Source organism: Myxocyprinus asiaticus, chromosome 22 (genome assembly GCF_019703515.2).
Source record: "Myxocyprinus asiaticus isolate MX2 ecotype Aquarium Trade chromosome 22, UBuf_Myxa_2, whole genome shotgun sequence".
NCBI classification, from domain to species: Eukaryota; Metazoa; Chordata; class Actinopteri; order Cypriniformes; family Catostomidae; genus Myxocyprinus; species Myxocyprinus asiaticus.
The window spans coordinates 19,729,420-19,742,727 of NC_059365.1; the positions used below are offsets into that span (position 1 = coordinate 19,729,420).

A 13,308-nucleotide genomic window follows, 5' to 3' on the forward strand; every position below is an offset into this window, starting at 1 on the left:
TTATATGTATAAATGTTTTCCATCTGAAAGGACTAAATATTAAATGAAACAAATGACAATAAAATGCAAAGTAATCTCTTCAGTAATCAAAATACTTTTTGAATGTAACTGTATTCTAATTATCAATGATTTAAATTGTAACTGTAGTGGAATACAGTTACTTATATTTTGTATTTTAAATACGTAATCAAATACATGTATTCTGTTACTCCCCAACCCTGCGTATGGATTAATTTTATGCTGACTTCATCTCCTTTTTGAAGTTTCAAAGGCCTGATCACCTTTCACTTGTATTGTATGGACCTACAGAGCTGAAATATTCTTCTAAAAATCTTTGTTTGTGTTCGGCAAAATAAAGTCATGCACTCATTTTAAGGGTTAAATCAGGTAGAAAGAGCTCCTTAAAGGAATAGTTCACCGAAAAATTAAAATTCTCTCATCATTTACTCACCGCCATACCACCTCAGATGTGTGACTTTCTTCTGCTGAACACAAAGATTATTAGAAGAATATTGTAGGTCCATACAATACAAGTGAATGGTGGTCCGATATTGAAGGTCCAAAAAGCGTATAAAGGCAGCATAAAAGTAATCCATATGACTCCAGTGGTTAAATCCATATCTTCAGAAGCGATATGATAGGTGTAGTGAGAAACAGATCAATATTTCACTTTCCACTTTCACTTTCACATTCTTCTTTTGTTTTTGGCGATTCACATTCTCTGTGCATCTGGGCAGGGAGGAGAATTTATAGTAAAAAAGGACTTAAATATTGACCTGTTTCTCACACACACTTATTATATCGCTTCTGAAGATATGGATTTAACCACTGGAATCATATGGATTACTTTTATGCTGCCTTTATGCTTCAAAGTTCTGGCCACCTTTCACTTGCATTTTATGGCCAGAAAAGAAAGTCATACACATCTGGGATGGCATGGGGGTGAGTAAGTGATGAGAATTTTTATTTTTGGGTGAACTATCACTTTTTAAGGTAACAATTGCAGGTTTTTATAGTACATGAAGTTATGTATAAAGTGGTATACAATACAAAGCATAAACCCACAGTAATGGGGAAGGGGCCAAACTAATCCTGACAAAAGTGTTCATTTGACAGTTATATTTTTCTCCACCAATTTGCAACATTTGTTTTCACTTTTTTAACATAGTTTGCTGTTTGTAAATTATTCATTAGCCATGTCATTCTATCGTTATATGTTTCACGTGGTTCCGGAGAAACTATATTTTGTTTATAATCTGCACCTGCCTTGTCTGAGAAGAAAGACTACACTTTGAACATTTTATCTCATTTAATAGTTACTATCAGCAGACTTGTTTCCAATAACAATAAATAAACAATGTAATATGCAGATTTAAATTAGTACTGTATCTAAATAAAATGGAAAGAAAAATTATTGTCATAGAAAACTAGGCATGAGCAGTGCTATTCCTATCATGCCCTTTTTGAGCAAAGGAAGTCGGAAAACTCTCAGTGATTGGCTGCAAAGCAAAGAGAATGTATGTTCTTCCTGTGAGTGTGGAAAAAATATTAGGTGTGCGTGAATGCCACGTTTGTGCTTGTAGCCAGAATATGATGACCCCTAACCCTCCCAACATCCTTCCCTTGTTTGTTTATAGTTCATATTCCTGAATCAGTTAACATGTCTGACAACCTGCGTACTATAAGCCAGTAAAAAAAGTCCAAAATCAGCTGAAAGCTTTTTACAAATCTTGCTCTGTGTGCTGTTAACATTGTATTGTGACATTGTGTAACACCTCCAATATGACAAGCAAAGACAGCACAAGATTCAGCCTTCTGGGCACGCTTAGTGCCAAAACTGGGTGAGACTGTTGGCCCTTAGGAAGTTTACTGTTTGGAGTTCTCCAACAGTTGTGTTGGGAATGATTGAGAAAACCTTCCTTTTCTTGCTCACAGAGGTATTGTCCCAGTAACAGACAGACTGCCGTCACCTCACCCTGCTCAGGAAATGTGTTTTAGTGGTCTAGGAGTGGGAGGAAGAGAGCATAAAGATGAAACACAGTCTAACCATCTCCAACCAAAATTCCTGTGATAGCTAGCTGAATAGTTGTGCTGGAATTTTTTTTAATTACTTATTGGATGTACTAGCCACAAAACAGGCATATGTGTGAATACTACAAATGAGGTTGCATGAAATCATGACTCTGAAAAGGTGCTACATATAAATATATATATCTTTATTTATGCTTGGTTAATATTAAAATACAGTTATAATACAAAAATGTAGAAAATATCAGTGCATACAATTTTACTTCACAAATACCAGTCAGTCAACAATAATACCATTATTGAAAGTATCATTTGGCAGCATATACAATGTTCTGAAAAAGTATTTGCCCCATCCTGATTTCTTCTGTTTTTTTTGTATATTTCATACAAAAGTTTTTCAAAAGTTCAAACAAAATCTAACATAAAACAAAGGCAATCTGAGTAAACACAAAATACAGTTTTTAAATGATAATGTTATTTACTGAAGCAAAAAGTTTATCCAATATCAACTGGGCCTGTGTGAAAAAGTATTTGCCCTAAGTTACTAAATCCCCAAATCTATGAAACTGCATTCATAATGGGGTTCAGCTGGACTACCCAGGCCTGATTACTGCCAGCCCTGTTTAATCAAATCAAAACCTAAATAGAACTTTTTCAGCAGCATGAAGTTGGCTAAAAGGTCTTACCCAGTAGCACACTATGCCAAGGTTGACAGAAATTCCAGAAATGATGAGGAAAAAGGTGATTGAAATACATCAGTCTGGGAAGGGTTACAAAGCTATTTCAAAGGCTATGGGACTACAAAGAACCACAGTGAGAGCCATTATCTCCAAATGGAGAAAACTTGGCACAGTAGTGAACCTTCCCAGAAGTGGCCGACCTTCCAGAATTCCACCAAGAGCACAGTGATGACTCATCCAGGAAGTCACAAAATAGCCAAGGACAACATCCAAAGGAAATGCAGGCCTCTCTCATATCAATAAAGGTCACTGTTCATGACTCCACTATCAGAAATACACAAGCCAAAAATGGCATCCATGAAAGTGTGGCGAGGCAAAAACCACTGCTAACCCAGAAGAACATTAAGGCTTGTATAAATTTTGCCAAAACACACCTTGATGATCCTCAAACCTTTTGGGAGAATGTTCTGTGGACTGATGAGTCGAAAGTGGAACTGTTTGGAAGACAGGGGTTCAGTTACATCTGGCATAAATCAAACAAAGGATTCCACAAAAAGAACATCATAATTACGGTCAAGCATGGTGGTGATAGTGTGATGGTGTGGGGATGCTTTGCTGCTTCAGGGCAAGGTTGACTTGCAATAATTGAGGGAAACATGAATTCTGCTCTCTACCAGAAAATCCTATAGGAGAACGTCCGGTCATCAGTCCGTGAGTTAAAGCTCAAGCACAACTGGATGATACAGCAAGACAGTGATCCAAAGCATAGGAAGTCCACCTCTGAATGGCTCAAAAGAAGCTAAATTAAAGTTTTGGAGTGGCCTAGTCAAAGTCCTGACTTGAACATGATTGAGATGCTGTGGCAGGACCTTAAATGGGCAGTTCATGCTCGAAACCTGAACTAAAGCAGTTTTGCAAAGAAGTGTGGGCCAAAATTCCACCACAGCATTGTGAAAGACTGATCTCCAGTTATCAGAAGCATTTGGTTGAAGTTGTTGCTGCTAAAGGTGGCAGAACCAGCTATTAAGTTTAAGGGGGCAGTTAGTTTTTCACAAGGGTGATTTAGGTGTTGGATAACTTTTTTGCTTCAATAAAAATAATAATAATAATAATAATAATAATATATATATATACATTATATTATATATATATATATATATATATATATATATATATATATATTTGAAAACTGAATTTTGTGTTTACTCCGGTTGCCTTTCTTTTATATTATATCTCGTTTGAAGGTCTAAAACAATTTAGCATGACAAATACACAAAAATAGAAGAAATTAGGAAGGGGGCAAATATTTTTTTCACAGCACTGTACATTATTTATTTTTAAATTCTTTTTGGAAAACAGTCCACTAGTTGAATGCAGTTCTGGGACCTAAAATATAATAATGGTTAGCAATGATACGGGGTAACAGCTTTCCTTCAAAGTCAATATCAAATCAGGATTAACAAATTTAATGTTCAAACTGGATTTCCCACCCATCCCATCCCACAGTGTTGGTGTAATTCATATATAATTGTTACAGAGTTAATACTGATTAGGTCTACATGTGTGCACATGCTTTTACTAAAATGATCATGAATTATTATTTATATGTAGAGACCAGCCTGTTGACAGTTTTATATGTTCTTAGTATTCCTTCAGCCTGCCCTGCAAGCTTTAGTAGTATTTTAGCACAATAAGCTACTGAATGAATTACAGAGTACTTTCCTGGATAACAGCTGCACAATATATTATGTGTTTTGTATACAGTAGTGTAAACAGCATAAAATACGGAAAATACACCATGTAGTGTAACTATTGTTGAATAAAGCCAGGCCTTTTTATTGTGGTCCATATCTTATCAATAATTGAGAAAATATGTGTCTTATTAAATTATTTAAGCTTTCTAAGACACTTTCACAGTAATGGACTGGATGTTCTGCACCCATAAGACATTCTGCCCTGCCCTACACACTCAAAGACATTACACTTGGCCAGTGAAGTTATCTTGAACATTCTTAAACCAGATTAAAAGATAAATGTTTCTCATCTGCATTCCTTTAAGACAAAAGCATGATCTTCTGCCAGATAAAAATACTATATGAGGAAACAGAAATTATTAATTTTAGTTTCACTGAGCAAGAGGAAAGTGACCCTCAGATAGGCGTGGCGGAACCCGGGTGTCACTGGTCAATGTGTTCTGCAATTTACATTTCAGACTGCACTTTCAATGATTCATGATCTGTGCTCTTTTGTTTGACACTTTGGGTGTGTTCACACTTGGCAGGTTTGGTTTGATTAAAACGAACTCTGGTGCGATTGCTCTGTTAGTGCGGTTCATTTGAACAAGTGTGAACGCTTCCAAATGAACTCTGGTGTGGTTCGATTGATATATGAACGCAACATGGACCAAAGACGTCTAAACGGACCAAAAACAGGAAGTAAATTGCCTAATACTGACCTCAAGCATACCTGGTTCTTCTCATCATAGGAGCTATGTTGCCCATTACAGTTCGGTACAGGCGTTGAACCACCGTCTGCCGTCCTTGCAGCATATCTTCGTTTGTGTGTGCAACGGAGGAATTCCTGCTGCTGTTTTGACTCTTTTACACATTTTATTAGCTCTTCATTTGTTCTCAGCTGGTAAAAATACCACTATATATACATATATAAATCTAACGAGTGTATTTCGCCCAGCAGCCAGCATTGTTTTGGATGTTCGGAAAGTTCTGTCACAAAATATACATCATAAAATCTGTCCAATCAGGTTGTGACTTTTTCCTGATGCCTTTTGTTTCGTATCTTTAGGTTCGGTGTTAAAAATGCCAGTGTGAACGCTAAGCGAACCAGGACTAAATGTATCATTTTCTTTTTTGGTCCGGACCAAGAGGACCAAGAGAACTGAAATACAAGTGTGAACACACCCTTTGCCTGACAGTTGCCTTAAAAAATTGTTTTAAAGTAAAATGTGAGTGAAATCTGATTAAAAGAAATATATATATATTAAAAATGAATCAGTTTTTTGTAAAAAAACAAACAAACAGTATCACATGAACAGAATTCCAGTTTTCATTTCAATAATACATTTGTCTAGAAATAAAATATGAAGTAATATAAAAATATTTGTTCCTATTTTTCTAAAGACTGAACGAATGATTAAATGACCACTCTGTATGAAGAATCTGCCATTTCACTGGGGAAAGCAGTGCCGTTACTGTATTAAGTTGTGCTTATTGTGTTCACAGTAGATGACCGGAATACCTGAGGTGGTCCATAGCTGTATCTGTGACTGTCACAGTGATACTGAGTGGCAGCCCAGTGGATTTTTATTTTTTATTTTTACTGTACTCATACACTACCTGAAATACACTACTTTGAAAAAGTGCTCAGAAAAACAAGAGGTAAAAAATCTTGAAAATGTTCTACCGAAATGACCATTTGGACCATCCATGCAATCTTTTCAGACCATAAAAAAGATAAAACAGGAAAAAAGTGAAACAAACATCTGTTATATCTAATGTGCAGTGACAGAATGGACCCAACTAATCAGATCCTCTGGAACCTGGTGAGACTTCTGGTGGTATTAGTGCAGACCTATTCAGACAGGTGGCGTGGAGTAACGAACCACATAGTTATAATCTGGCGGTGGGCTATGACATTCCATCTCCGGATCAAGTGAGGAGTCCTCCAGACTCAAGTCCAGTGAAGGAACAGATGATGGGTATTTCTCCTTTTCCCCCTCCAACAGAACTGACTCTTTACTTTTGCTCTTCATCCTGTGGAATATAAAAACAGAAAAAAAAACAGGTTTACATGTATCCAATTCCTTATGTATGAAGTTTGCATTTCACATGTATTTAAAATAATTTTCCTGGTTAAAAGAACAGTTCATCTATAAGAGACAATTCTGTCATTATTTACTAACCTTTATGTCATTCCAAACCCATTTGACTGTGGCAGAACACAAAAGGATATATATTTTTTAAAACATTTTGTGACCGCAGGTTTCCATACAAGAGCAGCTGATTTTTTAAGCTTTAAAGTGACTTACTTTAAGGCTTAAAAAGCACCCCAAAATGATCAGCTCATGTATACAAAGCCCAAATCAAATATAGGGAGACGTCAATAACATCAAACCTTATTGGTTCTTGTGCTTCTCTTGATGTTTAACACTGTTAATGTGACATACTGGATTTGGTCTCTGTATACATGAGTTGATAAAATATTTTATTTTAATTCGAAAGTGAATAACGACTTAAATTTCCTAATTTCATAATCATTCAAAGTGATCGTATGCCTTTAAAGGACTTGAAACAGAACGCACATGTCACATGGACTATTGTGACATTTTGGGTGCTTTCAAGCTTTAAAGGAATAGTTCACCTAGCTCTGTAGGTTCATAAAATGCAAGTGAATGGTGACCAGACATTTCAAGCTCCAAAAATCACATAAAAGCAGAATAAAAGCAATCCATATTACCAATGGTTAAATCCATATCTTCACAAGCAATATAATAGGTGTGGGTGAGAAACAGATAAATATTTAAGACCTTTTTTAATATAAATCTCTACTTTTACTTTAACATTCTGAAAGTGAAAGTGGAGATTTATAGTAAAAAAAGATTTAAATATTGATCTGTTTCTCACCCAAAGTGATTGCATCGATTCAGAAGACATGGATTTAACCACTGGTCATATGGATTACTTTTATTCTGCCTTTATGTGATTTTTGGAGCTTGAAAGCTTGCACTTTATGGACCTAAAGAACTTAAATATTCTTCTAAAAATCTTTCTGTTCAGCAGAAGTAAGTCATACACATCTAGGATGGCATGAAAGTGAGTAAATGATGAGAGCCTTTTTATTTTTGGGTGAACTATCCCTTTAAAATGAGTCACTGTCATCTGCTATTCTATGGAAATGTGTAATTGCAACATTCTTTAATTTTTTTAAGTGTTCTTTAGAAGAAAGAATGTCTTATGGGTTTGGAACAACATGAGGTTAAAAATAATGACAGAATTGTCATGTTTGGGTGAACTATCCCTTTAATAGTGTCACTTTTTATTGTATATGCCAACTTTGCCCTTTATTTCTTTGTGTTGCTATGGGTTTCAATAACTCTCTTCATCAGGGTTCACTGGGTCATACACCCTGGAGAGAAACCTTGAGTTTGCAATGCTATTAGTCCACAGGGGTTCAAGAGGCGATAATTTGCAGTAAAAATCTTTACAACATAGATTGGCATGTATTTGGGTCTGAACATTTGAGGTCTCTGAGTAGCACAACAGTGTGAAGCAGAGCTGTCAATGCCAAGGCAAGCACTCTGCATATGTGCATACTAAATGTGGGAGTACCAGGTGGAATTCAGCAGCACAATGCAGAGGGGACATTACAGGGAGGCTTGGACAGACCAATAAAGCTGTAGAAGGTCAAAGGTGGCAGTGATTAAATGGGTCCTCTCCAGGGGCTGCCTCTTTACAATATATACATCAGTCTCTACATGCTCTGAGTGGCTTTTTTTTCTCATGACTGTGACCATGGCAACCTTCGCATGGCTTTGCCAACCGGTTGCAGGCTGTGCCTGACTTTTTATCCTATAGAGCTGTGATGAGGAGGGTGCTGTAAATGGAATGATGGGGGAGTGCAGACAGACGAGAGTAAGAGTGTTTGTTGAAAATCAAAGTCTGTTGATTGTATGTTCATTGGTAATCAAATGTGGCTCTGTAATATTGATCTCCCCTGCTGCTGTATTTATGTTTTTGCTGAATTTACCTCTAATTTACAATTCGATTCGATATTGATTCATATGGGTATATTTCAGTCATAATGTCCTTTTTGCTTACATATCAAAGATATTCTCTCCCAGCTAATGTTGTTAATTATACAGGGGATGTTATAACTAGGTACATTAAGAAAATAGAAATTTTACAAATGATATTTTATTAGATTTTCATCATTTTGGTCACATTTTAGATTTTTAAAAATGAACAAATCCATGTATTCAACAAATAAATAAGATATTATATTGCATATATTATATTTTGCTATATATCTATTGTTTTATTGCATAATTTGTACTATTTACAAGTATTTTCTTTGATTTGTTCTAAAACCCAGTACTGTCTCTTTAAGAAAACCGGCTGTTAAGTAAAGAGTGTCTGTAGATGAGTGCATGTAAACGAGAGAGACTTGAATAGCTTCATCTCATCTGTGCTATGTCTGATTAGAATTAAATATTTATTTTTTGTTGTTTTTGATCAACAACTGACTGTAAAGAACAGAAAGGGTATTAAAAGATACATTTTTCAATGACAAATCGGTTGCGTGGGTCTCATCTTTAGACACGAATTACACGGAACAACTTTTGTATAACACGCAGTGAAATGATCTCGCTGCTGAATACTCCACCACTTTATTACACAATTACTGGTGAGTGAAATCTGAACATTTACCAATCAGTTGCCAGATATATACATTTGCAAATGCGAGCGATTTCCTCTCATTGTGTAGAGGGTTGCGCACAGATTTGGGATTTAAGAATCGATATTGAGATTCTCGTGATGCATCAGAAAATCTATATTTTTACATACCCCAACATTTTGAATAAACAGACCAGGATATTCATTAAAAAATTTTCTTTTGTGTTCAGCATACGAAAAAGTCATACAGGTTTTAAACGACACGAGCGTGGGTAAATTGTGAACTATTCCTTTAACAAGACCAACAAGTTTAAGGATGTTTTATTTTTAGTTCATATAATTGGGTTATTTAACTAGGCATCTAATATAACTCTGGCACTGTGGTGTAACCCTTAACCAGCTGTCCTTATCTAATGCCGAAGGATCACATGTTTAGACCTAACACCTCTAAACAGTGTGAACACAATTAGTGAGTTTACCACTTCACCGATCCAATTCTGAGTCATAAACCTCCAGTCAGTACAAGATGCCCAATATTTGTCTAATTTTTGAGGATAACCTTTATAGAGAAACCATGCCATTTGCTGCAGTGGAAGACCATAAATGGCCTCTCGGACCTCAGTCGGTCCAACAAAACCAAGGCTAATCCAGCCCAAAGGCCTGCCATTAATAACTTAAAGGCCACTTTCGCTTTAGTTTTCAGCACCATTTGCCCTGGGGCCCTTTTATGAACAAGTAATGTTGTCTCAGGCCCAAGAACTAGTCTGCGGTTATTAAATTATTAGGAAAGACCTGATCATGTCTTTTAGGAGCTTTCACTTTTTTTCATTAGACATTCAAGTGTTTCAATATGTTCAATTTTATTCTCAGTCTACACTCTGTAGCAAAAATACTTGGACCCTAAAAATAATATATTTTGGTCACTGCAATTATAAAACTGCAAAGACTAAAGAACACTGAGAAGAGCAAACTGACTAATCCAAAATGTAATGTCAGTGTCAAAATAAAGACATTTCCAAATACTTTCTCAGCCAAAATAAAGGGGCAATTAATTGCAAGTTACGTATGGAATGGACATGTGCCATATTTGTAGCCTCACTGTTTCAGCGATGGAGTCAGAGGCCGTTACAACCCAGGTGGCACAAACAAAGATGCTAGTCAACAAACCTCATTGCCATTTTAACAAGTCACATGCTCAGCTCTGCTTTTGTTGTCTGGCTGCTTGTATTGTCACCTTAGACCATATCTCTCCCCTATGCCATTGTCTGAGTTACTCTCGCACAGGCACATCTCAAAGAAAAGGGTAGGGACTGGAGTTGTGTGGTGCTGGGGAGGGAACTGTTTGACAATTGTGGCATCTACATTCCAGCCTAGTAGGAGGGTCTCCAGGGTCTCCTACCCATTCCTGTGGTTTTGGATTCTGCCAGGCAAAGGGTTTACAACATGATCCTTACTTACGCTCGAGCCAGTGATTCCAGTCGATTTAGTGTCTTCAGGTCATCTGAAGATAGACCAATCCCACTGTCAGACTGTCCCCCCTGTGAACCACCAAAAACATTGACTCAGGTCATTTAACCACAGATGCATGTCTACTAATGTAGAACCTAATACAGTTTGCTAGAGAAAGGCAATACATTTGTGTTTTTATCTAAGCATTATTTCTCAATGTGGCACTGCAGTAGAGGTACACTGATACAATTTTTTTTTTTTTTTACGACAGATACAGATAATTTTTTCTTAAGTGTTTGATAACTGATATGCAGAGCCTATTTTAAATTGTTTTTAATTGTTTTATTTCAATTAACATAACTTCACAATTTTAAGTCTTTTGGAATTTAAGGATTTTTTTTTACTATTTGTCTTCCACTATCTGAGTTGGGCTATCTTTGTTTTGGTTTGGAATGTCAATATATACAGTATATACAGTACTGTGCAAAAGTTTTAGGCACTTGTAATTAATGTTGCATAGTGAGGATGTCTTCAAAATTAATGGCATAAATAGTTCCCTATCTGTCACTCACTCGACGTTGTGTCGATGTAGTGACACTAGGTGTCACTCTTGGGAGCCTGAGACACCTCTGGTCTTTGATAAAAGGCCAATGAAAATTGGCGAGTGGTATTTGCATGCCACGCCCCCGGACATATGGGTATAAAATGAGTTGGTATGCAACCACTCATTCAGATTTTCTCTTCGGAGCTGAACGGTTATGCTGAGCTGAATACTACTGTTCATTCATCTCTGCCGGATCTGATGGTGCATTTCAGCGGCTTCTCCCCCCTCTGCACTGGTGCACTGCAGAGAATGCCCCTGGGTGCTTCGGCAGAAATAAAAGAGTATATTTCTCTAAAAGAGTATATTTCTCTAAAAGAGCGGCACACACGGAACGTCTTTTTAAAGACGCGTCTTTTTAAAGATGCTTTTCCGATTGTGTGTTATTCCTGGTTGCGCTCGTTATCTCTCGCCTTCTGACGGTCACGATCACTGTCTTTCGTGTCTGGGCACTGCTCATGCAGAGACAGCGTTCGTGGATGGTGATGTTCTCATTGCGAGGATATGTCCATGGCAACGTTGCGGTCGCGGCTCGCCTTCGTAAGAAAGCAAGCCACCCCAGAGGCTCCCCGCCCCGGTCCTTTTACCCACGGGTATGAGGCCAGCGCAGCTAGCACTGGGGGCGATTTGGGGACCCCAATGGGACTGCCTCCACGGGGTATCCCCCTGCGGACCTCCCATTCCCCAGCACAGTCGTCTGCCCCGATCGGGCTTCCGGATGAGTCCGCTGGCTCGTCTCACGGCGAGTTCGACCTCTTATTCGGAGCCCGCGAAAGTGATGAGCTCTTGAGCGCAGCATCGGAGAGCGGGCTCGTCCAGTCGGAAACCTCAGCTGGGCTCCTCCCTTCGGGGACGGCTGCCCAGTCACAGGCTGAGGCAGAGATGACGACATGCTTTCCCGGGCAGCCGCGAGCGTCGGCTAGAGTGGAACTCACTGCTCTTCCCTGAACCCTCGCGGCTCAGTGATTGGTTCCTGGGCTCGCGCCGCCGCTCAAAGCCACGCCCCGCCCCCGTTCCTTTCTTCCCGGAAGTGCATGAAGAGCTGACAAGGTCGCGGGAGGCACTTTTTACTGCCCGGTCCCGATCTTTTCAGCTTCCCCGCCCTCACTACCCTCGATGGTGGGGAGGCCAAGGGCTATTCGGCAATCCCCCAGTGGATAAAGGCGCTCGCGGTGCACCTTTGCCCACAGAGCGCCGCCACCTGGCGTAAATGCGAGGTCCCGCACCCCGTCTACTCATCACCAAGGGCGTCCACCTGCAGTGACTGCACCGGCTCTGCCGCAGCCCACCCCTTCGGCCTGGCCCCAGCGGACCACCCAAGCAGACACCACCTGTCTCGCGGCCGCCCAGAACCCGTGAAAGGCTTCAAAGCGCCCTTGAGATGGGCGACACAGGGACAACAAAACCTGCTGCTCTGGAGCTGGTAAGCAGATCTCTCCATCTTTTTGTTACCTTTTGCATTTAATTGTGCTGCATGCCCAAGTGGCTGCAGTACTCAAGAGCTCAGCAAGAGCGGTTTCCATGTTCCCTGGGTCATGTATCCGGTGTGCACGGCCGTCATCACGACCACTGACCACCACTCTTTTGGCAGGTTTGGCACTCCAGCGGCGGTCTCCCGCCACTGAGTGCCCAGCTGTGGCACAAATCTGCCCCCGATGTGACAATCTCCACTGGTCACGAGGACAGGCCTCTTCCTCCCCCGTCCCAGGCTGTTCTGGGGGTGGTCACAAGGAGCCAGGTAAGTGCTTCGATGTCCTTAGACTCAACACGGCCACGATGTGGTGTGGCACCTCGAGCTCCGCCCCACCATGAGGCCCCACCTGCCGGTACGTCCGATGACGTTGTCCCTTTGCTGGGGGCAGCACTTCCAAAACGGGCTGGGGTGCTGTTTGCAACGGGCACGCAGCCGCCGGCCTCTGGACGGGTCCGTGACTGCATTGGCACATCAACTGCCTCGAGTTGTTGACAATTCTGCTCGCCCTGCGGAGGTTTCAGCTGTTGATCCAGGGCAAGCACGTGTTAGTTCAGACAGACAACACGACAACGGTAGCATATGTGAACCGCCAAGGCGGTCTGCACTCTCGTTGTATGTCACAACTCGTCCACCGTCTCCTCTGGAGTCAGCAGCACTTCAAGTTGG

General features: G+C 39.7%; 1 protein-coding gene and 1 long non-coding RNA gene across 2 annotated transcripts in view; one reads left to right on the plus strand and one right to left on the minus strand.

Moving 5' to 3' along the window:
• The first annotated feature begins 817 nt into the window (after positions 1-817).
• Positions 818-13,308, plus strand: part of LOC127413283 (uncharacterized) — a 50,292-nt gene continuing 37,801 nt past the window's right edge. Inside the window, exon 1 of the long non-coding RNA XR_007892562.1 lies at positions 818-942. This is a non-coding gene — a long non-coding RNA (uncharacterized LOC127413283). The remainder of the gene's footprint in view (positions 943-13,308) is intronic.
• The window catches only part of LOC127413267 (vascular endothelial growth factor receptor kdr-like), a 90,405-nt gene continuing 79,292 nt past the window's right edge, over positions 2,196-13,308 (minus strand). Inside the window, exons 29-30 of the mRNA XM_051650248.1 lie at positions 10,577-10,656; positions 2,196-6,478 (exon numbers count right to left, since the gene is read on the minus strand). Coding sequence (XP_051506208.1) covers positions 6,301-6,478; positions 10,577-10,656 — 258 coding nt within the window. The 3' untranslated portion in view covers positions 2,196-6,300. The remainder of the gene's footprint in view (positions 6,479-10,576; positions 10,657-13,308) is intronic.